Raw genomic sequence first — 27,188 nt, 5'->3', positions numbered from 1 at the left:
AGAGCTTCTCTCAACTGACGCAGAGGAGGAACTCCTTCTCACGCCAGTGGAGGAAAAGGCGTCGCCTCCGATGGAGACGGATAATCAGGATCCTCTTGGACCTATTATCCAAAAAACTGAGGAGGACCTGAAAAGGTTGGACATCAGGGGAAAAAAACAATATTTCTCTGGTGCATCCAAGCGGCGTATCGCGGCTTATATCAGGGATGGCATGTCCCCAGAGGAAGCTCGCAGATACGAGAAGGAAAGGCTGGAAAAGCTGAAGGCCTGCGGATCGGTTGTTGTGGCCGACCATCCCCAAAAGAGGGAAAGGTCGGAAAGCAACACCCCTGATGCAGGGCCCTCAAAGAAGAGGTCGATGAAGGGCAATGTTGAGGAAAAGGTCCCTGGGAACATTCCTCAACAAAACCCGAAAATGACTTCTTATCGGGATGCAGTAGCACAGGTCAAGGTGACCATCACTCATAGACTGCATCCAGAGGAAAGGCTATCCGAAGTCCAGATGGGGAAAATCAAAGTAGCCATCATGGATGAAATGGATAGGGTTGTGGACTCTCATCCACAATTCACTGCAGCGTTGCAAAGGGACGGATGGATATCCGTAACATGCACCAATCAAGACACCAGGGAGTGGATAACCAGTGTCTGCAGGAAGATAAAGCCTTGGGACGGTTGCGATGTCGTGGTACTGGATGGCGACAGCATGCCCAAACGGCATGTCTGCGTCACCTACGTACCAAAGGACGAGACAACCGTCAGTCTCTCCAGGGACAAATTTCTAAGTAGGATAGGGAAGCAAAATCCCAGCCTCAAGATAAGTTCCTGGAGGGTGCTGAGGATGGATAAGGAAAAGGACGGGGGCTGCTCCATCACCTTTTCCGTGGATGATTCCGGATTGGAAGATCTACGGAAAGCGGAGTTCCGACTTTTCCTGAATTTCTTCCGTGTTACCGTTCGGGTTAAAGGAAGAAAATCCTCTCAAGGTGCTGGCGGCAGGGCAGGACAAAATAAAAAACCAGTGCCCACCGCGACAACGACGAGCACTTCAGGCCAACCAAAAGAGCCAAAACTCATTGGAAAGTCTGAAGTCGCTCCGAAAATGGCGGCAAGGGAAACGGAAGGACCATCGACCAGCACGCCAAATACAAGCGTCCCGGGGAAACCAAAAGGGCTCAAGCCCATTGGGAAGCCCGGAAATGCTTCGGTATTTGCTGTTGGAGGGGCTACCGTGGCACCTGGGGCGGCAAAAGAGGCTGTGGCAGGGCAGGCGCCCACCAAGATGTGTAAAAAGGCGAAAATGGGAGGTAAGGCTCATGTAAAGCCTTTGTCTAAAGGGCCAAAGCCCATAGACAAGAGCCGGAGGAAATAATATGGCTGTGAGGTGCATCCAAATAAATCTACAGCATGCTAGGGCATCTACTGATGTTCTGGCTCATAGATTTATGAAGGATCACCTCGATATCGCCCTTATCCAAGAGCCTTACATAGTGAAGGATCAGGTTAAGGGCCTAACAGGTGAGCTATTGTATGATAATACAACTGGGGGCAGGCCTAGGGCTTGCATCTTGTTTAGTAAAAAGCTAACGTATTTTCCCATTCCAGATTACTGTTCTAAAGATCAGGTAGCTGCGTTGGTGAAGGTGAAGTCCTGCGGGGGCTGGACAGAGTTCATTGTGTGCTCATCCTACCTCCCGGGGGACTGTGCCCACCCGGACGAGCAACTGAAGGATCTAGTGGACTTTTGTGGAAGGAGGAACTTCCAACTTATAATAGGAAGTGATGCCAATGCCCACCACACCGTCTGGGGAAGCAGCAATATAAACAAAAGAGGTGAGTGCCTACTTGAATTTATATATAGCAATAAATTAATGATTATGAATGAAGGCAATAGGCCGACATTCATAAATGCAATTAGGGAAGAGGTCCTTGACATCACCCTTTGCACTGAATTTATCGGCAGTAGGGTTGGTGGATGGCATGTCTCAAATGAGACATCCATGTCCGATCATAGGCAGATTAGGTTTGATATCATGGTCTCCGGGGGCCTGGCAGAAGAAATATATCGGGTGCCCCAATCCACAGATTGGAGTCAATTCGAAACGCTCCTCATGGATGGGATTAGATCCGTTCCTGCTTCTGTCAGAACGGTGATGGATATCGAACTGGCCAGCGAGGCCCTGACGGCGGCTATTACTAATGCCTATCACGGGAGCTGCCGTGCTGAGCCGAGGCGGAGCAATAGGAAGTGCCCGTGGTGGAATGAGGAGCTTTCAAGGCTTAGACTAAAGACCAGGAAGCTATTCAATAGGGCCAAAGCGTCAGGTTCGTGGGAAGAGTATAAGGACTCACTCACAAAATACAATAAAGAAATTAGGAAAGCGAAGAGAATCTCGTGGAGGGCGTTCTGCAAGGGCATTGATGAACTCCCCAGCAGTGCGCGTCTTCACAGGGTGCTTTCCAAAAAGTATGCTAGTAGGTTGGGCCTAATGGAACGTCTTGATGGCTCCATGACTGAGAACGGAAGGCAGACGTTGGAGCTTATGGCGTCAACGCACTTTCCTGACTCGGAGATTCTTCGGAATCACTCAAATGCAGTCATCGAACCGGGGGCACCCTGGCCCAGGAGAGATGACTGGCAACGATCCCGTCTAGTCTTCGCGATGGGCAGGATTAGATGGGCTGTTTTCTCTTTCAGGCCCTTCAAATCTCCAGGTGATGACGGGATATATCCTGCATTTTTGCAGAGGGGTTTCCAACATATCGCTAGAGCACTGTTGGGAATTTTTCGCGCCAGCTATGCGTGGGGTTACATCCCTCAGGCATGGAGGGTGGCTAAAGTGACGTATATTCCGAAGGTGGGTAAGCGACCAAGCAACCACCCAAGGTCTTTCCGTCCAATCAGCCTTACTTCTTTTCTATTAAAAGCAATGGAAAAAGTGATTGATAGATTTATACGGGACGGTGCACTGGGAAGCAATCCCTTGCATGAATCTCAATACGCCTATCAGTCGGGAAGGTCTACTGTACTCGCTCTGCAGAGTCTGGTGGGGGTCCTTGAAAACTCACTGGAAGTGCGGGAGGTAGCAGTTGGCTGCTTCCTTGATATAGAGGGAGCTTTTGACAACACCCCATATTATGTCATCTGTGAGTCGTTGCACAAACGAGGGATTGATGCGACGACTAGCAGATGGGTCAATCGGATGCTACAGGATAGGATTATTAAGTCCACCATAGCTGACGATATACTCTTCATCTCCGCTGCAAAAGGATGTCCGCAGGGCGGGATTCTTTCGCCCCTCCTGTGGTCCATTGTAGTGGATGATCTAATAGCTGCTCTCAGGGGCTCCGGGGCGCGTGTCTGGGGATACGCTGACGATGTGGCCTTCGTCGTGCGGGGAAAATTTGAGAGCACTATTTCTGATCTTCTATAGCAAAATTTACGTGTTGTGGAAAGGTGGTGCAAAGGCGTTGAGTTAAATATAAATCCAAGCAAGAGCACTTTGGTCGCCTTCACCAGACGCAGAAGCAGGGACAGATTAACGAGCCCAATTCTGTTTGGTGAACGTATTAGTTACTTGAGGGAGGTGAAGTATCTGGGGGTAACCCTGGATGATCGTCTCTCTTGGAATACCCATATCGATAGAGTTATCGGGAGAGCTACGGCGGCCTTGTGGACGTGTAGGAGCTTCATCGGGGGGACCTGGGGAATTAGTCCCAGAATAGCACTGTGGCTATATACGGCCCTTGCTAGGCCCATCGTCACCTATGCGTCGATTGTATGGTGCCGTAAAGCTCAGCAGGCGGGTGTGCGGGCCAAGCTGGAAAAGCTACAGAGGCTGGCCTGCCTGGGAGTGACCGGGGCGATGCGGACGGCTCCCACCGCTGCATTGGAGGTGATGATCGGATTGCCGCCACTGCACCTCCATATATTGAAGGAAGCTCGGCTGGTGACTTACCGACTTCTCTCTGGCGAGGACGGGGCAGGGCTAAAGTTGGCCCACAGAACTCACAGAGACTTCATTGAGGGCGATCCGATTCTAAGGATAACCATGTCAGATAACTGTCTGCCGCGGTACAACTTCGACCACAAGTACAGGGTTCTGTTTCCTGATCGATGGACGTGGGATCGGGGTGGTCCGGTACTTAGGTCGGGTTCGAGCGTGTGGTATGCGGACGGATCCAAAACGGAGTCGGGTGTGGGCTCGGGCGTATACGGTGTCCGCCCGGACACGCGTGTATATGCAACCCTTGACCCGTATTGCACAGTGTTCCAGGCCGAAATACATGCAATAGAGATCTGTCTGAGAATCAATTTGGAAAGGGGGTATAGAAACCGCACCATCTATGTGTTCTCAGACAGCAGGGCTGCACTGCTGGCGCTCCGTTCAGCTCAGGTTACATCCAAGCTGGTCTGGAGCTGCCTTGCTGCACTTATGGAATTGGCATCGGAAAACAGAGTGATGCTCATTTGGGTGCCGGGCCATAGTGGCCATGCGGGCAACGAAGTTGCCGATGAGTTGGCGCGGAGAGGATCTGGGGCTGCCTTTGTGCAGCCGCTGCCTTTCTGTGGTCTGCCTTCTTCCGCCGTGGGGGCCAGGCTTGCCTGCCTACTCGCGGCGGAATGCAGTCGTCACTGGCGGGACACGAAAGGGTGCCGTCATGCGAAGGTGTTTGTTCCGGCGTGCTCCGGCGGATTCGCTGCCGAGTTGCTGGGGATGAGCAGGAGCCGGGTTCGCACTATTGCGAATTTCTTCACGGGGCACTGCCCGGTGAAATACCACCTGCACAGGCTGGGGAAGTCGGGCTCCCCCCTGTGCAGATTTTGTGGGGGTGGCGATGAGACCGCCGTGCACATTCTCTGCGACTGTCCGGCACTGGCTGTTCGGCGCCGCAATTGTCTTGGACATGGGTCCCTAAGTGTTCGGGAACTATTGTCCAACTCCCTTAGGGATATCTCCGGCTTTGTGATTGGGACGGGGATATTATAGACGGGAGAGTGGGGTGGCTACAATAAGTCAAAAATGGCTGCGGTGGCTTGGGGGGATGCTCCTGTCCCCACTCAGTTCCCTTAGAATCTACAATCTACAATCTACAATCTAGTTTATATGTTAAGTTTTTATAGAACCTAATGTGAATATGACATCAGTATGTTTAGCTCCAGTATACCCGTACGAACTTATATTCGATATACTAAGTTTTCCTTACCGCTTGTAACGCTAAGAAGTTCTGGTCTGAGATATAGACTCAAGTGTGTGTTTTTGATCATCGTCGAATTCTGAGTAGACTTAGCTTTGTCTGCCCGTCTGTCCGTTCGTTAGTCCCAACGATAACTCAAAAACTAATTCAGTAAAGTTCATCAAAAAATATCAAAGGATATTTTTTCTCGTTTCAATATGAATTGATTTTTGCAGGGCATTACTATATTCATACTAAACATGTGGTTCATGTATGTTGTACAGGTTGTATAGCAAACTAACTATGCGTAGAGAGGTGAACTTTGTATTTTTTATCTTGAAATTTAAGTTCATGTTCATTTAAAATCCTTACTCATTGATTGATTATAATGAGCAATGCGGCAATATGGATGTAATTTTTCGTATTTTGCGAGTCTACGGCTTACCATGTCTAAGTTTTAATTTTTCTTACTTCAAACCAAAAATAGTGAACGTAAGAAAACCTATATGCGTTGAATCATTGCTGAATATACGAGTAACTAAGTATAACGTGGAGATAAATTTGATTTCTACGGAGAAAAAATAATTTAAAATTATACTTATATTTAATTTCTCTAAATTGTATGATTGCACTTGTGATACAGGGACTTAAAATATTTCAGCGTCCTATCTAATATTCTAAAAATGCCATTTTTCAACTATTTATTTCAGTGATACCATCAGCATTTTTAAAATTATGCGAACGCAGAAAAGCAGTGGGTTGCTTCTTCTACTGCGGATCGTACGCTGATCTTGAAAACAAAAAAAAAAAAATGACCGTAAAAATTTACAGTTACCTAAACTACGTATTTTACAAATTTTTGATATTGTTTTACTTCTAAACCCTAGTTTGTGCGAGCCTGAAATTTTAATAACTTTTAGACACTAATAGATTCATTTTGTTTGAAAAGATTTTGTTTTTTTTTTCCATCTCAATTGTCGCCTATCGCCAAATTTGAATTTTGGCACTTTATACTTCCGAAACAAATTTCTATAAACGTAGAAAACTAATGATAAATTCCAATAATATTCCATGCTATTAAAAAATATAATTATTTTTCTCAATACACGCAATTAACCGTTAAAATCGAGCATTATTTTAACACCTCTTTAATTTTCTTTTCTTTATTTCAAAGACAGCACAAAGTGTTCATCCTTATTATATACAAGCCTCAAAATAGTTTCATATATGAGTGAAACTAAGGTAGTACATAGTTAAATTATTTTTAAAAGCAGTATTTTCACTTGCTTTCAATTTGACTTGTTTGACCCAACTTTATTTTTATTAATTTAATGCTATTTAATATATGGTGTAAGAATTTTATATCATCCGATTTACGCACCGTAAAATCTTCAAATTATAATTTGCCCATAATACTCGTAAATAGTAATGTTATAAACACAACAAAAATATCTGAAAACTAATAAAAACGTTTCAGTCGGTATAAATCGAGCGAATTAATACACGACTAGATTAATTGGACACTCGACTTCCAAGTTTCATGAATATGATATTATAATTTTTTTGAATATTTAAAATTAGTTTTTGGGATCGTATGGCAGGTACCAGAACCTATCAATCCATTTCACCAAAACTTCAGTGATATATGTGACCTATTATTGGACACACCACTGACAAGTTTAATGATTTTGACTTTTTCAACATGTAAAAGAATCAACTTTTGAAAGTTTGCTGTCGATTGCATTATTCGTTTTTGAATTATCGTGCAATTGGACGGAAGGACATGGCTAAATCAATGTATAGAATTTTACACTGAGCATGAACATAAATACATGTCCATACGGGAGACGACTCCTTCAAGTGGTTACAAACTCCATACCAAAGTAAATATACGCTTCACGAAGGTGCAGGGTATAGAAGAGCTTTTACAGAAATATAACAGCTCTTAAAAATTGTATAAATCAAATAGGATTCATTTAAATACTACCATTCTAGAAAAGGATTTTTTCATGATTTAAATGCTTGTGATATACGTATGTATTTAAAATCCTCAAAATAACAAAAATTGAATTCAATGATTATGAAGCAAAGTTAGGAAAACCATTCATAGTTTTGAATTTTGTGTAAAATTAATGATAAGAGTATCAGAAAGTTGTTTAGTTGTAACACATTTTGCACAATATGTGATAACCGCTAAAATGGCTTACCAATAAATTGTGTATACTTCAAATTTTTGATTTAAATCAATAAAACACTTTGAAATTTTTGTTTGATCCATTCCTGCATCGATAAGTCTATCTAAAAGTTCCGTATTGAATTCATAAATGCTCTCTATATTGCTGAATAATACTTGTATTTCTTCGGGATTTAGTCGTTCCTTTTCTCGCCAATTGAACAAATATCTAAAAATATAAAAAAATTCTTGGGTAAACCTGAAGTTCTCTTATTTGAAAAATTAATCTGGAAAACCTACAGATTTAGTGTCAAAACTTAAATGTTATTTATTTTTAAAATTTTTTTTGTAAAACTTTAAATCTTTCGTTGTGACATGTTGATGCATAAAAATTTATAGTCTAATTAAACATATTGTACTCATAATCGTATATATCGACGGTTCCGGATAACACTATTGAGCCTTATTCTAGTTGTCGAAGTAGAGCGACAATTGTCGTTACGACTTGAATTTGATATTCTAAGCGGCGATCGCAGTGACAATCGTCGGGGAATAGCGGGAAAATGTGTTTCAGACATATTTCAGTTGTCGTTCTGATGCGAGATATGTAGTAAAACGACGTTTTTTGTATTTACAAGTGACAAACAAGAAGAATACATCAAAAGTGCAAGTTAAAACAAAACAATTTAACAAAATCATAAAAAATTTTTGATTTTAGCGTGAAAGTATTTATATATTTGAAGAATTGGAAATTTCATGACAGGGCACGCCTTTTACGAGTACTCGTTTTTCCCTCGAATATATTCAATAAATATACAAAGGCCTACTTTGGAAGTCTGTAATAGTTTATAAATCTGTGAGTAAAATAAAATGTTTGCAACTAATTTACTAGAAAAAATTTGGCAAATTCAATGGAATAGAGCTGTCGCTAATCTTAAATCTTTCGATCCTTAGTTGTTGTTTTTTTTTAACTTCATCACTACCGGAATGAGAATGCAAATGACATTTTTTATTATTTAAAAATATAAATATATACATTAAAAATTTTTTTTAGTTTGTAATTTACTCGCCGAAATTTCTTTTTAAAATGTATCAATTTCACTTGAAACGTTTCATTGTCGATTATTTCTCGCACTCACGTCACTCGACAACCAGAATACCACATTCCAAAAGGTGTAACAGCGACAACGACAAATGTCACGTAAGTGACGCGACAACTAGAATAAGGCTCATTATATCTCAAAAATATAGGTTTTCACAAGAGCAAAAAAAATTTTCATTTTGCTAAAAATATTGATATAGCAATAAAATAAAAAGATTGAAATGAACGATAAAATATTGGAAATAATTTTCTTAATAGGTCCTGCTACAAATTTATTTTTTTTATTTTAATTAAACTATTTAAAATTCAACTTTTCTCTTTCCAATAAGAAGTGTATTTATACTTACAATAAAAAACATTCCACAAAGTGTGTGCGATATTAGTTTATGTCGATTTGCAACATTTATTATAAAATATTATAGTATGCTTATTATTGTATGTATAAATACAATACCATAAAAAGCAATATTTTCAAATGTAAGAAGAATCAAATGTAAATTTTGCGAAAATATTGTAATTCTTTTTACAAAAACTTTATGATTATTATTGCAATTTCAGTTGAAACTTATATTTTTTCAAGGAATATGTAAGTACATAAATAATAAAAGTTTTACGATATCTTATTAATGGAAATCACTTCAGAATAATATTCCAGAAACTTAGCTTCTGCAAATACAGTATTTGAAAGCCTCTTGAACAACTTACAACAGAAGTTTTTTATATATTATGTGTAATTTATATTAAAGCTAGGTTTACAAAAATTTGTAGGTGTATGCGCATGGTTACATTCACAGAAGCAGGGAAAGCTTTTATCTAAGTGTACTTAGAATAGTTCTATTTAGAGCCGTTGGTACACATATGTATGCATGTGGTTAATATTTTAGTGTCGATATGACAAAAAAAATGAGCTGTAGAGTCGTTTGTAGAGTCGTTTTGTAAAAAATTTTGAGAGGAGGAAAATCAGTAGAGTTTTTCAAGAATTTTTTTACAACATGCCGCAGCAATATTAAATATGATGACGCAATCCAATTTCGCGAGATGTAAATCGTTATATCTGCCTTAGCAAGATTAATTTTTTGAAGAGTCCTCAAACAAAAATTAAACAACTCTTCATCCCACCCGAAACTTTTATAGTCCGAAAATTGTTTTAACATCAAAAGTTATTTATCATTTTTGCATTTTTGCCACATGGGCACTTCAGTGTTTTAATAATCTTACCCTTGAATAACTTGTCGTAAATCTTCTACGTAACTGCGTTCCGAATCGATGACTTCCAAACATGATCTTTCTAATACACTTAATGTATTATTAGAACTTGCCAGAGATGAATTAAATTCACCTTCACTATGATCTGCTAGACTTTCAACACTAGCTAAATATGAAGTCACTTCAGATGATTTCTCAGTGATATGGTTTTCATTTGCTGATGTTGACGATCCTGTTGTTGAACTTGATGTGCTTGATGATGTTGAACATATTGAAACTGATGAAAGTGGGCGGCATTTTAAATTTTCAGTGTCTGCTAATAATTTATTAACTTTTGTTGAATCTCGACTTTTTTGTTTTGATTCTATTTGTTGTTGCGATTTAATTGGCAGTAAATTTGTTGACTTAATGTTATTTTTATCATTCGAATTATTTGTATTATAATTGCCATGTTTTATTAAAATTCCGGGATCTGCTAAATCATTAGAATTTTCAAATTGCACTGATGACTTGTTATCAAGCATTTTTACTTTTGCATAAGTTAATTTTGGCAAATTTTGTTTGATTGATCGTTGAAATTGAAGGGGACTTTTATTAATTTGTAAATTTTTATTATCGATTTCTGTAAAGGGCAACTGCATTGCATTGTCCATTTCATGTTTTAAATTTTCGTTTATATTATAATTACTTCTTATTGTTCGGGACACTTCAATTTTTGCGGTAGTGCTTTTATCTGAATCCAATATTAATGGTGTACTAATTAATATATCATTTGGTATATTTGCTTCATTTTCAAAAATATCTTTTGCTCTATCACATTGACTGTAGTTTGAAGTCTGAAAATCAAATTTATTATAGTTTGCATTGGTTGGCTTTTTATGGGAAATAGTGCTAAATTCATAGGAATTTATTAAGTCTCGAACTGAATTTGACAATGAGAGATCTGTGTCAAATGTTTGAGTCTGCAAATACTGTTGTGGAAAATTAGGGCTTGAATTTTTATCTAGATCCGTTCCAGCCTTGCTAAGTTTAGATGTTTTTTTTGTCAAAGGAATCCAAGAAACTTTTTGTTTACCTAAAATTCGTTTTGGTAATCGCATACAATTAGAATTCACTGGGGAGGATGTACGTTCCGTGTCGCTATTATTACTGTCGACTAAACTATTATCTGTTTCAATAACGGTATTTGAATGTGATATTATTCTTTGGACATTAGGCGATAAAGCTTTAAATGATCTATATTGTTTGTGTGAATGTATAAAAGTAGTATTTAATTTCAAGGCTGATGAATCCAATATATTAGTTTTAGAAGATTTTATACAACTAAATTCATCATTAAAAAATGCGTTTGGCGAGCTATTATGCAAATTACTTGTATTACTGATTGAATTTGTCGTTACAATAACTGCTTGTCGTGTTGTCGTTTCGTCTAGCTCTTTTGTCGAAGTTTTGGCGACGCAATTTTTTAATAGCTTTATATTTGATGTGGTTACGGGAGAATGTGACTGCAACTTTGTGGTAATTAATGATGAAGATGGTAGCGTATTGAAATCTGAACCTATATTTTTATTTAATGTGTCATAAAATCCAAGTATAGATGGCGTTAAATCAGTTGTGCTCCCTGAAATAAGAATGTTATAAGGTAGTTAATATTTTTGCAACTAGTAAGAATATTTGTATAGGTTTTTTTTAATAGACTAAAAATATTTTATTATAATATAAAACTTTTTCCACCTCAACTGAATTAGGCTAGGCAGACCAATAAAAAGTTTTATGTAAAATATAACTTATTTTATGTATAATGCAAAAATTTAAGTAAACACTATCGATAAATCAGAGATCGAAAATTTAATTTTTGAACATTCCAGAGGTAACAACGGGAAAAGAGTGATTTGAGTATATATTTTGTACATTATTAATATATACAAAATATATGTGTATTTTCAGAATTACTTAATTTTAAATCGAAATTTTTACAAGATTCGTTTTGATAACATTTTTCTAATTTCGCAGAATTGAACTGCGTCGGCGATAAGAATATTATAATATATGTACGTATATGCGAATATGAATTATTTCAAATTAAATTGTTAAGGTGAAGTTACCCCATCATCATCATGTCATTCTTATTTTACTTAATGTATGTAACATAATATATTATTTAAATTATGTAAATAAAAATAGTTTATTTACACTTCCCTACCATGGAGAATTACGTTCCCACCGAAAACTCGATATGCAAAATTTGTTGCCATCACATAACCTACCTATTGTATATACGATACGGTCGGTAAAAAGTAAATAATAAAAATTCAGAGCTTCATTAATCTGACTGCTAAATTTCGCCCTTATAAATTCGTATGTAAAAAATTATACATATTATATATGTACATTATACATATATATAATTATTCATATAATTCACATACATATTATATATATATGAAGCGACTTTATGATATGATAGCGACTTTATTTGTTTGAATGAAAAATTTTTAATAGGTATGCTGAATTTAATTGTACATACACCAAAAAATATTACTTACAGCAGAAAAACAAAAGAAAAATTGTATAGATCCATTAATGTAGCAAGGCATTTAGAATATGCCAAACAATTTGTCTGAAAGCTTGATTTTTTTTGGTAATCGGTTGTGTACATTGACGAGTCCAAATTTGATGTTTTTAAGTCTCATGGTCGATAATTATTTTGACGTAAAGTAAATGTTTGTTTGCCTGATACTCGTATATATGTACACAAACTTGTAGATTATTTGTCAAGAGTATAAAAATTAAGAAAACTGAAGAAGAAAAAAATTTTTATGAATCACTTGAAACTAAAATTAGACTAGAATATGAAACTAAAAAAGATGATATATTAAATTACAGTACCAGAGAATATTTGTTTTTATTATAATCAGAGGAATGATATTAATGTAATTAATGGTATTCACTACTTTCAAGGTAGAATAATAATTCCAGATTTAATGAATAATGAAATGTTATAACTTTGCTACACAAATGTCATATAGATGCTAAAAGGACTAGATCTATATTTTATTGGAAAAGTAAAAATACTTCCCGGACATTAAAAACAATTGGAATTGTCAATTGAGTAGATAAAATTTTGAGTTATTGGTTAAGTGGGAGAAAGTATTGAAAGTATTGAAATATGAAAAACATCGAAAAGGAAATTTAAATTAGTTAAAGTTTAATCAAAATTAACCATTTGAAAATGTAATTCCAAAATTATTATTTCTACGATTTTTTAAGTTTATAAATGAAATTTATTTTTTTAAAAATGTGTTTATATTCTTAAATAGTATTCTGTAATAAACACTATTTGATAATTTAGTATTTATGGCTGGCAATAATAGCAGTAAAAAATATTTAAGAGGTCAAAGTAAACAAAATCCAAATGTACATCTGAAAACACTTCAAACATGCGGCCCTTGGGCACTTACGGAACGCAGCCCCGTTACGATGTACATTTTGATCTTGTGCTACGATTTTTGAAAATTGTAAAATTTAATTCTTATAATTTTGTTACAAATATTGATTTAAATCAGTAAGAAAGTGTTGAAAACAGAGTGCATGTTCTGCGGGCGTATGTCACGCATCCAAAAACCAAACTTATGCATATGCGAAAAATACACAGTTTCGAGAAGTGGAAAGCGACTGTTTTATAAATCAAATACTTAAATATTTGAACCAGTTTAATTTTTTTATGCTTGTAAACAGTGTACCAGTTAAGTAAATTCGAAATTTTCCGGTTATTCTAAGTTGAATGACGAACCTCACATTCGCGATCTCAGATTGATAAGCGATCTTACTTAACGTTGATAAGCTAATCAGTTTAAGGCTATTTTCACATGGTGGGAGAATAACAGGGTCCTCCAAAGGAAAATGACGAAATGCAAATCTTAAGAAATGTTTTTGATTCGACTCAATCCTAATTATATGAATGTTGTAAAGAAGTGACCACACCTGTGAAGCGTATTCCAGATGATGACAAACAAGAGATGATTGAAGGAGCTTCAAAATGCAAGGTCGATTCAAGGATCTAAAGAGTTTAGACCAGCGTTTAACAAAACTTAACACCAACCCTACCTTGTGGGGTTGATGTTTAGTTTTGTTAAAAACTTAACCCAAAAATCTTTATATCACCAGCATAAATTAACAGTTCAGTGCAGCTCAAAACAGACGCAACATCATTAACAGCGAAGATGAAAACCAATGGTCCCAGATGACTGCTTTGGGGAATCACCGAATTCGCTAAAAAGGGCGATGACACTGACGAACGAAAGATAACTCTGTATTGCATATCGACAAGGAAGAAACCAACTCAATTTAAAATCCCAATGTTTTCGAGTTCAAAATGATTACTCGAAGGAATTGAGCTCTCTCTACTATGATAAGATCCTGACGCCCCTTATAAATAAATTATAATAGCATTATAATAATATTATAACTATCCACAAATAGTTGGGTTAAATCAAAACATCTACAGCAATCCCTCCTATAACGTAATTTTTAGGACCGAAAAATTTTTACGTTAAGTGAAATTACATTATAGGGGGTCCAACTAAACTAATATGACTAATATGTATGTACTTGATATTTGCCTAAACTAGTAAGTTGTCTGTTGGTAAAGAAAGAAATTTAAATTAAAAAAAAAATAGATTAAATTATTTTAAAATTACGTAAAACCAGGTAAAAATTACATTAAATGAAAATAGGTAGGAAAAATAAAATTTACATATATCGAAATTATATAGTAAGAGGTTACGATATAGAAGGGATTGCTGTACTTCAAAAAAGGCTTATATTAATTTAAGCACAAGCGCTATAGAATGTTGTTGGAAGAAACACTATCGAACAAACATGTGATGGCTAATTAGTTTAATATTTGTTTAAAAGAATTCATTAATGAAAAAAACCGATTAAAATAAATTAACCCTTAATTTTTTACTAAAATTAATAATTTAATAAAAATAATAATATAATAAAAATAAATAATATAATATAATATACAGGGTGTCCGGGACTCAATGGTATTCCAGAAGCAAGGTGATAGAATACATGCAGTGGAACAAAAAACACCTAGTGACATTTTTCTTACTGGGCCCTTGTTCTCGAGTTATGGGGCCTCAAAGTTGGAACAAGCAAAAACCGGTTTATTTTCACACTTTTATTTATAGCTCGGGAAATGTGACAGGTAAATCCAATCTTGTAGACACGTTTTATAGCCAATGAAATCCTCATTCTAACGGTATACCAGCGGCTGCAAAGACTTTTTTTAAAATTTTCCACATTAACTATACCTGAAGATCAATCATTGAATTTTTGAATTATATCAAAATACACAGAAGATCAGAGGGTGAACATTACTTGGATTATAACTAATTTATCGCGAAAAATCTACTTTTTTTTGGTTTTTTATAAATTTGATCCTCGTAGACACGATATTTCTGAAACTTTTGGAAATATTTTGTGGAGAAATAAAGGTAATGCAAATCTCTTTCATTTTGAAAAAGAAAAAGTACATGTTAATAATGCAAAACATTGCGTAATAAAGATTAACAAATTTGTTTTTGTTTGAAACATACTTTGTTTTAGTTAATTTTCTATGGTTTTGGCCTCAATTTTCGCCTGATAAACATGTTATTTCTAAAATTTTTTCCACATTATGTTATATCAAAATGAAGGTCAGAATATAGGGCTCGTCTTTCTGTAAAATGATAGGTTGATAACGTGGAATTATGAGTAAATGACGGTTAAACAAAAATTTAGGAAAAAAATTTTTAACAAATTTTGAGTTTTCACTTGAATATCTCTGAAACTAAAAAAAATCTTTGCAGCCGCTGGTATACCGTTAGAATGAGGATTTCATTAGCTATTAAACGAGTCTACAAGATTGGATTTACCTGTCACATTTCCCGAGCTATAAATAAAAGTGTGAAAATAAACCGGTTTTTGCATGTTCCAACTTTGAGGCCCCATAACTCGAGAACAAGGGTCCAGTAAGAAAAATGTCACTAGGTGTTTTTTGTTCGTCTGCACGTATTCTATCACCCTGCTTCGGGAATACCATTGAGTCGCCGACACTCTGTATAATGAAAATTAATAATATAATAAAAATATGAAAACAAAATTACTGAAAATAAGAAATAATGGAAATTATTATAGTGTATGCTAGGCTCAAGAGAAAATTACAAAATTAAAGAGCGAAAAAATTTTATATTATAACAATTAGTTTTAAATGAACCTTTTTCTACAGTACGAAAGTTTTGAGGTGATATTCCAGTTTCTGAGTATTTAAGACCAATAATTATGATATAATCTATGTTTCATAAAATAGTGAAAAAAGTTATGTGTACATATATGGGGACACAGCTTTTTTCAATATCAAAAATCATTAAAAAAACCCAGAGCCATATAAGAGCTATATACTCTCAATACTGAAAAAATGATTACTATACTCAATCGTGAACTGGAAGGAAAAATGTGTTTTTGAACAGAAATAAGTTAAGTTTTTGTATACCTATAAGAAATTTCTTTTAGTTGACATAAATTGAATTTTAATATTATATTGAAATATCTAAAAGAGGTTCGGCATCGATGTTGAGAAACGCGGTTTTAAATATATTATTTAGCATAACATAATAGCTTCGGAAATAGTGTTGACAAATTACACTTTCACAATTTGAATATGATAACTGATTTCATAATTTTATTTTATAATAAAAATTTTAAATGTTTAAAATTCTTAACTTCGAATTCGCCATTTTCTCAAAAAAAAATTTTGAAAAACAAACGAATTATGTTTATGTAATTGTTCGATAAATGGTTATGGAACATTTATTAAAGCAGCTTATGAATTTAAACTGCACCCAAAATTTCAACTTTAAGCGAATTTTTCTTAATTTTTACTTTACTTATTAACTATTTTGTTATGCTTAGGAAATCACATTTACAAAAAATCTGATGTGGTCAGCACATAACCGACCGCATTGTATATTGTCTAGTTAAGTGAAAGGGTTACAGAATATTGTAAAAATGTCTTTTAAATACTTGCTTTCAATTTTTAGGATATTATTAAGCTTATAGTTAACATACCTAGAAAAATGTAAATTTGGCTCTTAGGAGAGTTTGACTTTGTGCTACCCGAATTCCCTGAAATGATCGCCAGTTAACCAGAATTCAAATATTAGATTTCAAGAAATTCCATCAATTCATTCCGTAGATATGGTGAAAAATGTAAAATCGGTCCACAAATCAGTTTTGGAGCCCTGATCTTTCCAAAAAATTTATATGTTCATTGTTTTAATACGAAGAATTCAAATATTAAATTTCAATGAAATCGGTTGATTATTTCTCTTTATATACGCAAAAATGTATATTTGGCCCGTAATAAACGTATAGTTGCTGATGCCTGATTTCTTCCAAAAGTTAGCAATTTTCGCGGACGGTCAAGCAAAGCTCATATATGAAATTTCAAGTAAATCGGTTGAATATTTTCTTCAAAATGGTGAAAAATGTAAAATCGGCCCGCAAATCAGTTTTCGCGCCCTGATCTTTCCAAAAAATTTATATGTTCATTGTTTTAATACGAGGAATTCAAGTATTAGCAAAGCTCATATATGAAATTTCAAGTAAATCGGTTGAATACTTTCTTCAAAATGTTCAAAAATGTAAAACAGGTCCGCTAAAAAGTGCAGTTCCCGAGGCCTGATATATCCCAAAAGTTGATCAATCCGTGCCATGGTGGAAATAAACTTACATATAAAATTTCATCAAAATCGGTTCAGCAGAACTTGAGATACACGCGTGCGCACACAGACTGATAGACCGACAGACCGACAGACGGACACACCGACAGACCGACAGACCGACAGACCGACAGACCGACAGACTGACAGACCGACAGACCGACAGACCGACAGACCGACGAACCGACAGGTTGCTAAAAATAGTTTACTTACACCTCCCTACTATGGAGAAGTGCATTCCCACCGAAAACTCGATATGCAAAATTTGTTGCCATCACATAACCTACCTATTGTATACACAATACGGTCGGTAAAAACAAACAGTTCAAATTTAGAAATTCTAACATTCCTTATAATTAGATAAAGTACTTAATAATATTAATTTATTTATACACACCGGGCTTGTTATGGTGTTGTTTTCTTTTTTTATTGCAGATATTAAACTTTAGTAAAGCTTGAATTCAATTCAGTTTCTTGAGAGTTTCTAAACAAACAGCTGTAGCTATTTTCATTTGCAATTTTTTGTAGAATGTATATTTTATATATCTTATCTTGTCATAAAGATAAGATAAGATACTTTTGTACTCGTATATTCTCTGCCTTATCGATATCTTTTACTAAAATAAATTTAAAAACTTTTTAGCTTAAAAAGAAGTGGCTTGTGATCCATGCACATTTTTAATCAATTTGCTTTATTAAAAAAAATTAGAGAAAATTATGATGCTTTCATTTTCTCAACGTTTAAAGTTTTTTCAAGTTTTGTAAAATAAAACTTGGTGTTTTAAAAACATTTAAAATTTTATAACTGTTAAAACATATTTTTTCTGGGTTATATTAGAAGGTTTTATTTTCAAAAAAAATTTTTTTCATTAACACTAATTTTTTTTTTCATTTTTTGATTAAAAATATAACAAATAAAAAGGATTCCCAAATGATTTTTCTGAGTTTCACACTTTTATAATCCAAAATCAAATTTTAGGCTTTTTGTACTCGTATAACCAAAAAATATTTGTTTTTGTTTGATAAATATTTTAAACTGTGACGCTTATCGCCTATTTATAAAGTTTTTTAAAGTTTTTTCAATTTTGCCGTCTGATTTACTTTTTTTTTAAATGAGCATTGTTTTTGCTTTTGCGAGAAACTAGAAGTCATTGTTTTTTTTAAGTTTTTTCAAGTTTTATACCTTTTATAAGTAATATTATTTATCTGAGAATAAATCCTTATTTATTTATTTAGTCTGACAAAAGATTTGTATAAGATTGGGAAAATATTCGTTAACATCTTATATAAAATTTCTCTAAACCTAGTGTTTGTTTCTTGTAAACTTAAAAACTGTAAAAAGAGAACTCCCTGTTGAAGTTCATTTTCTGTGATTCGATTACTCTGAAATCTTCTCTGAAAATGTTGACAAACAAAATTCAAATATTAAATTTCAAGAAATACTTGTAATTAATTCTTGCTAGTGAAATTAATTCGCAAAAAGCAATTGCTTTATGAAACACAATTCAAAATATATTTCTCTTTATATTGAAAAAAGTTAAATAACGTATCTATTCACTACCGTACAAAAATGTTAATTTCGTAGTAATTGTTAATAAAATATATAAAAAAATTCTAGAAAATTCATTAATTATTTTCATAAAAATAGTCAGAATCGTAAAATAAAGCTAATTATTTTAAGAATAAGCCAGTAGTAAAGATCTGTTGAGGCTTGAAATACGCCAAGAGCCAATCAACCGAATGACGAAAGTCAACTCAGGCATATATTTTCATTAAAGTCAGTTAAGTCAAAATTGAGATACACAGATAAAACAAAAAAAGTTATAATTTTTTTATATAAAAGATTAGAAGTAGAACTTTTTGGTATTAATTATTTCTACACATAATACGAGAAAATTATACTTAATTTTAAATAAAAATTTAGTTGATCGTGTCAACTCTGTGATAATCGTGCGAATAATTGATTTCAAATGTCCGAGATAATTGGCATACAGATTCATACAACCTCTTGCTTTTTATGTATAGTGCTCTTTTATTCTTATATGATACATGAGTTACCATAAAAACCCATAAAAAATTTGTTTATTCAATATTTCAGCTTTGTAGCTTTAATAGATTTTAAGCTATGAACAAACAGCTTATGAGGTTGTATGGCAGTTACCACAAGCGGTCGAGAAATTTTAACGGCTTTTATTCAAACGAAACAACATGTTTTCTTGTGTAAAATTTTCAAAACTATACCCTAAATAATTTCTGAGGTATGATCAAAAAATTTTGGAGTTGAATAGCAGCTATCACAAACGTTCTTGACATCTCCACAACTTTTAACGAACATAGATACCCTTTTATCTTATCTGTTTTTGCCAAATTTCAATACTGTGGGTTGAACAGTTTTTAAAATATAACCAAATTACTTTTCAAAGTTCTATGGCAATTACCATAAGGAACCAAGCAATTTCAATGACTTTTATCTAACACAATGGAGAAAAGTTTCAATACTATAGCTTTTATAATTTCTAGGGTAAAGCGAAATAAATGTTGAAATTGTATGGCAGCTACCCGAACTAACACCTTGATTACATCCAATTTATATAGGATTCTGGAACTTATCACTTATTATAAATCACTTGTGAAAATTTGGTGAACTTAGCTCAATTAGTTTAACATACAAAGCACACAAAGCTTAGCTCGGACATACAAAGCTTAATCGGCTCAGAATGATCCGATTTGATCGATGCTGATCACAAACATACGCTTGAGTCTATATCTCAGACCATTATTTTTTAGCGTTACAAACGGTAAGGCAAATTTACTATACCCTTCGATTATACGTTCGTACGGGTGAAAAATTTAATACTTTCGCTACTTGTTCTAAATTACTTTTCGTTTCTTCTGAACTTCCTTGGGAATTTTCAATAGTAAATGCAAAAGAAAATATCCCTAAATCCATACTTATTTATTTATAAATTCTTAAAATCCCAGATTATTAGTCAATAGAGTTATTGTATGCAATGCTGATGCGGGCTGGTGTAAGATTATTAAAATCGCGGCCACATGTGGCACGCAGTTTAATTTTTATATTTTTGTTAATATTCATTTACCACCAAGAATTTGTTGAAACCAGAGTGAAGGTTCTGCGGAGGTTTGTCACACATTTAAAAACCAAAATTATGCATATGTGAAAAGTATACAACCGTATGTAAATGTAACTGCAATCGAATTTTTGCGTTAGTTTGTTTCGAGAAGTGGAAGGCGAATGTTCAATGTGTCTAAAAATCGAATATATACTTGAACCAGTTTAATTTTCTTTTTGTAAACAGTACGCCAGTTAAGTAAATTCATAATTTTTCGAATATTGTAATTAGAATAAATTATTAAAAGCGGAATTAGAAAGAAAATTTTTAGATTTTAATAGATGTCAGTAGTGCAAATATACAATTGAAATTGGAATGCTGTGCCATTCTGTATTAAAACAAAAATTTGGAGAAGTGGAAATTACTAAATTTTATAATTATTTACCTATAAAGCTGTTTCCCAGTATTTTACTATTGGCTAAGAGTGTGTTAGCCATGTTCGGAGGCACATACATACAGCAATCCCTCCTATAACGTAATTTTTGGGACCGAAAAATTTTTACGTTAAGTGAAATTACATTATAGGAGGTCCAACTAAACTAATATGACTAATATGTATGTACATACATATGTATGTATGTACTTGATATTTGCCTAAACTAGTAAGTTGTCTGTTGGTAAAGAAAGAAATTTAAATGAAAAAAAAAATAGATTGTTGCATATTAAATTATTTTAAAATTACGTAAAACGAGGTAAAAATTACATTAAGTGAAAATAGGTAGGAAAAATAAAGTTTACATATATCGAAATTATATAGTAAGAGGTTACGTTATAGGAGGGATTGCTGTATTTGTTTTGAGCAATTGTTTTCGAAATTAAAAAATTTATGTTATTTAAGTTTTATATTAATTTTTATGCTGATAATAAAAATCAAAATTTGTGTATAATTTTGTAGTTTTTTTAACGGTCAGAAGCAAAAACCCTAAAATGGTCTGTTCGTAAGGCATCAAAAATGAGTAAAATTTTTCTGTGAGCTTAAATTTCTACTTCCAAAGAAGAATTTCATCCATATCTGACGCTCTGAGCTAAAGGATGGGAAAAAACTTAGAAATTTCCTAGTGCAAGCCCATTTTAGGGATTCCGCACAGTACTTTGCACAATAAAACCTTAAGCTACTAATTATACTCAAATTTTGATTTTTATTATCAATATAAAAAAGTATAAAACATACGAGTACAAACAATACAGTCATACGAAAAAATGTAAAATTATTTTTTTAAAGGAATTTAGCCACGTTTTTCTGTTACTAAATCTTAGAAATTTGATTGAATTTAACTCCCAGTTGTAATTCTTAATATTTTTCATATTGATTGAATATGTTAATCTTGATCTTTAAGTCGTTTTATTACTTTTTAATATCGAAAACAATGGTTCACACAAATATGTGCTTCCGAACATGGCAAAAACACGCTTAATTGATTTATATGTAAATAATTATAAAATTTCTTAATTTCCACTTCTCTAAATTTTTGTTTAAATATAGAATTTTACATTTCGATTTAAATTGTAAATTTGAGTCAAGTTTTTCAATATCTACAGAAAATGTAAAAAGTAAATAGGTTTAAACCATTTTGACAATTATTAAAATCTAAAAATCTTCTTTCAAATTCGGTTTTTAATAACTTATTCTAATTAGAATATTCGGAAAATTTCGAATCTACTTAACTCATATACTGTTTACAAATATAATAAAAAACACCTTCTGGTTTCCACACTCTTACTGATTTAAATCAATATTTGTAACAAAATTATAAGAATTAAATTTCACAATTTTCAAAAATCGTAACGGGTCACAAGATCAAGAACTGCGGTCCGCATGCGGATACATACCTCTCCTAGTGTATTATACATATCCAAGTTGGAATTTTTAGAAAATAAATTATGCTTTAATATTTTATAAATTGTTAAAAGAATTTAAAGATTACTTTAAAATAATCTATTCTAAGGCCTTTCACATTTGAGTACAGAAATAACTCCATCGTAGAATATAATGAAACAAGCAATAATCAAAATTTTCTCAAATTAATGCAATAGATATGTGTGGATATATAAAATAATATTTATTAATTCGGAGAATTAAAAATATTACTTTTTGAAACAAAAGCAAATACTTCAAAAAATATTTTTGGTTGCAATTCGTTTTTTTTTTCTTTTCAGTTTTATAGGTATTTGTTTGACTGACTTGTGAATATATATGCATATTCTAATTGTTTGAACTCGAAATACATAATCAAGAAAATTTCAAATAAAAATTTATTGAATTTGACATTCATTAAAATATCACACTCCAATATATTTATATATATGTATGCACATAGAAATTATTTTCAGAATTATTTGAACCCATTTGACCCTATTTTAAATTGTTGTTAATGGCATACCCACAAACATATTATACGTATTTATTTACATACATTAGTGAATTTTACATCGCCAGGGGTAAATTGTGCATATTGTAAATGTATTTAACATAAATATAAAGATTTTTCAAATTTTAAATTTATTTTTAAGCGCGTTAATAAAACTTTGCCAATAGCTTCTATTCGAGAATTTCAATAAGATTATGACAAATTTTCTTTCATACTTATATTAAGTTAATAACAATCCCTGAAGTACTTGGAATAAAAATTAATTGTAGATACTGGTTATATTAAAAAACATTGTTATTTTATGCCGTGCTAATGTCTTACCGATAGTAATATATAACGGGAACTAACTTAACTGTAGTAGATACATTCCTAAAAACAATGTATCCAATGTGTATATAAAAATTGATTTCAAGGAGATGAAAACAAAATACATAAATACGTATGTAAATATCAATGAATTGTGTTTGCGTTATGTATGTCTTTTTATATATACAGAAAAAAAATCACCCCTGAGTTTCATTTTTGCAAGCTTCTTTGGTTGTTTTGTTTTATAATATTTGATTTCTCATATATTTTTATTATATTTATGAGTACATTGTATTTTAGAGCAATAAGTATTTTTGGAACAAGTACACATTGCACAATTTTAGTATACTTTTTTCATTTTATGTGAAAGAATTAAATATAATGTATGACAATAGTTGTAATAATGTTCTTATTCTTTGGAAAAGAATATTCGCACTTAAATTTATTTTAACATATAATTACATACCTACATAAAGTAATATTGTATAACATATAATAAATGTATATAATAATAATATATAATAATAAACCTACACAATATAAGTGCAGACATGCAGTTAATTTTGCATTTATAGAATTTTGTCGCAAATCAAATACATAAATGAAATATATAGCAGGGTGGTCACAGCTTGATGTACTTAATAGTGCAAAACAAAAAAGGTGATTTTCTTCCAACTAGTGAAAGGCCGATAGAAAGTTGTTTATCTAAAATTGCAATCATGTTAATTTTGAAATATTTGCGAAAGTTTATTTGTAAAATATTGGAAGGTTATTGAAAAAAAATTATACAAGAAATTGTAGTTAATTATTATTGTTACTACGATTATTTTATTTTTACGACTATATTTGAGATTTTCACAAAATATTTCCATTTTCTTTTTATTTTTTAGTCATCATTCAAAAATTAATAAATAAGCAAAACACAATAAATAAAAAAAAACAAATTATTTATATGTTGAATTTTATACAACAAAATAAGTTTTTTTTAAAATGTCTTTATTAAAATTTTGCTGGAAAAAAAAAATTCTTTACAATATGTACATACATATGTTTTTTTGAGTCTAATTTTCAATAGCTAAGGAAATTTTTTTCAAATTATATGTACATAAATTGTTGTTGTAGTAGTGCAAAATATTGCTCTGATACATCAGTAAACATATTGGTACACGGCATTCTGTATCAAGGTTCGAATAATGAGCACTTTTAATATGCGTATGTGTAATGTGTATGATATTATGTACTTGCACACTTATGTGCACACTTATGAATTAAAAACAAAATGCATGAATCGCTTTTCTTATAAGTACGCACATACAATTTTCCCTTTTTCTCATTATAAAAGAGCAAGTTACTCATTCATTAACACGTTAACACCGTTAAGCTAAATTTTTAAGTCATAGACTTTACAAAAGAATACTGATTTTGATTTGGTTTGTTTCGGTTTGCTTGTTAATATATGCATAGATGTACATATTTTTGTATGTATACATGGGTGTATGTATGTATTTATGTACGTATGTATGTACATTTAAATTTCATTTAAAGTTATTTTTACAACTATTTTTATTTGCTTGTCAAAGTAAAAAAAAGGTATTTTAAGGAGAAAATACTTGTCAAATAAATTGTGTGTTAAATAGGCTAATGCTCTACTAGGATTCTAATGTAGGACTCAAAATCGCACTGTCGCTGCATTGTTAAGGGGGAGCTAAGCCATTAAGCAACTCTGGATATTAGGCGTCCTCCAGTTTAAATAAGCCTTCACATGGTATGCCGGGTTCTGCCATGGATGACTTAATCTTCCCGCGCTACCTCAAAAAAGAGGTCAAGGAGTAATTGTAAGAAAAAGAGAACAACGAGTAATTGACCCTGGAACATTTCTCAGCTGTAACATCGCGGTACTTGACGGTGACAAAATGTCAAGACAGCATGTTTTCGTCATCTACGTACCGAAGTATAAAAAAACTATTAATCTCTCCAGTTTTCTCAACAGTATGGGAAAACATATTCCAAGCCTCAAGATGGATTCCTGGAAAGTACTGAGGGTGGATAGGGAAAAGAAGGTGGGTTTTCCGCAAATGATTCCGGTGCGAAAGATATAAGGAAAGGGGAGTTCCGGCTTTTCCTGAATATTTTCCATATCACCTTAAGTGCGAAAGGAAGGAAATCGATCCAAGACACTGGCGTCAGGGGCAAACAACATGAAAAATCAACGCCCATTGAAAAGCCTAAAGCTGAAGGACAGTGAAGAAGAGAGATGAGGGCTTACTTGAATTTATATATAGTAACAGACAATTGTAAACGTAATCAGGGAAGAAGTTTTTGATATCACTCTGTGCACTGATTTCATTAGCAATAGAGCAGATGGGTGGCGTATTTGCTCCTGATTCTCATGACGGACATCGAATTATTGATGAATTACAACGGCTATTATTGATGCCTATCATGGTAGTTGCACACTTATGTGCCTGGGAATGACTCGAGCAACGCGGACGGCTGATACGGAGGGATTTTTGGGCTGCCGCTATTGCACCTTTGCATTGTGCTTGAAACTCTGCTAGCAACTTACCGACTTCTTGCTGGTGATGATGCCGCGGGGAAAAATTTGCCCACTGTACTTATAAGGCTTTTGTTGTGAGCAACCCTGTTCTCGGAAAAGAATGAATAATTATAATTCTTTCCACACCAGACTGCTGGAGAATGGAAGAATTTTTAAACAGTGCTAGCCCTATAAGGAAGCGTAATTCTCTGATATACATAAATTACCTCGTTATTAAACTGAAAAACTGACACGACACTGATATAGAGCACGTTCGATAAATCCTCACTGAAAAATTTGCAAAAATAGCATGTTCGATAAAATTCTGCTACAAAAAACTAATGTTCGAGAAGGCAAATTTGTAAATATGTACATAACTTTTGTATGTTGTTTAGAGCTTCCAATGCATTACTGAGTGTTCGTTTTTATATATAATTGGGAACAATTAGAAGCGGCGTGTTTTAGGAATGCTTTGTGGTGTTCAACAATCATTAATGAAAACCCATTACTTTTTACTCTTTACTAGGTCTTCCCATTTTTTGACATATTCAGAATATTTCGAGTAGAGATGGAAAAAACTTCGAGTTTTAATCACAGTGATTGAAAAAGACCAGTGATTCACAATTTAATTATACTGATGAAACAAACCTATATGATCGATCAGAGAAATGTCATCAATCATTTTGATAACGAATATATTCAAGGCTCTGTAATGAAGCTCTGTATCTTGGGAACCAGACATGATTCAAAAAACATATTTATGGATTTTGACAGTCATGATTCAAAAAACATATTCCTGGATTATGAATTTTACTAATACAACATTATAGTTGCGGAATCAATAAGAATGTGCCTATTACACTACTAATTTATCTTAATGGAAATTTCTTCATGCAACTGCAGAACAGATGGATGACGTAATCAAAGGAACGAGTTAAAAGCAGAAAAATTATTCATTAAAAAAATTTTTCTCCTCGAACTGGACTCGAACCAGTGACCTACCGCTTTCTAGGCGGACGCTCTACCAACTGAGCTACAGAGGCATGAAGAAATTGCCGACGAAATGTTCTCTACATTGCTTTATACTGTAATTCACATGATTACTAAGTATTTGTTTTTTGTTTACATTGATTGCTACATACAATCCATTGAAACACACAATAACAAGAACATATATATTTATAGGATAGTGCCTATTCCACTAATTATATTATGAATTTTACTAATACAACATTATAGTTGCGGAATCAATAAGAATGTGCCTATTACACTACCAATTTATCTTAATGGAAATTTCTTCATGCAACTGCAGAACAGATGGATGACGTAATCAAAGGAACGAGTTAAAGGCAGAAAAATTATTCATTAAAAAAAATTTTTTCTCCTCGAACTGGACTCGAACCAGTGACCTACCGCTT

At 33.3% G+C, this 27,188-nt stretch overlaps 1 protein-coding gene across 2 annotated transcripts in view; it reads right to left on the bottom strand.

Moving 5' to 3' along the window:
• The window catches only part of LOC129610976 (rhoGEF domain-containing protein gxcJ), a 55,112-nt gene that overhangs the window by 12,627 nt on the left and 15,297 nt on the right, over positions 1-27,188 (bottom strand). For both annotated transcript variants that reach the window (XM_055523842.1, XM_055523840.1), the window contains exons 2-3: positions 9,669-11,277; positions 7,383-7,577 (exon numbers count right to left, since the gene is read on the bottom strand). In XM_055523842.1, the coding sequence (XP_055379817.1) occupies positions 7,383-7,577; positions 9,669-11,277 (1,804 nt within the window). The remainder of the gene's footprint in view (positions 1-7,382; positions 7,578-9,668; positions 11,278-27,188) is intronic.

The sequence above is a fragment of the Condylostylus longicornis genome, unplaced genomic scaffold (assembly GCF_029603195.1).
Source record: "Condylostylus longicornis isolate FDR11 unplaced genomic scaffold, ASM2960319v2 ptg000048l, whole genome shotgun sequence".
NCBI lineage: Eukaryota > Metazoa > Arthropoda > Insecta > Diptera > Dolichopodidae > Condylostylus > Condylostylus longicornis.
Note: the sequence above shows the minus strand (reverse complement) of the source record. Positions and strands in the feature narration are given on the sequence as shown.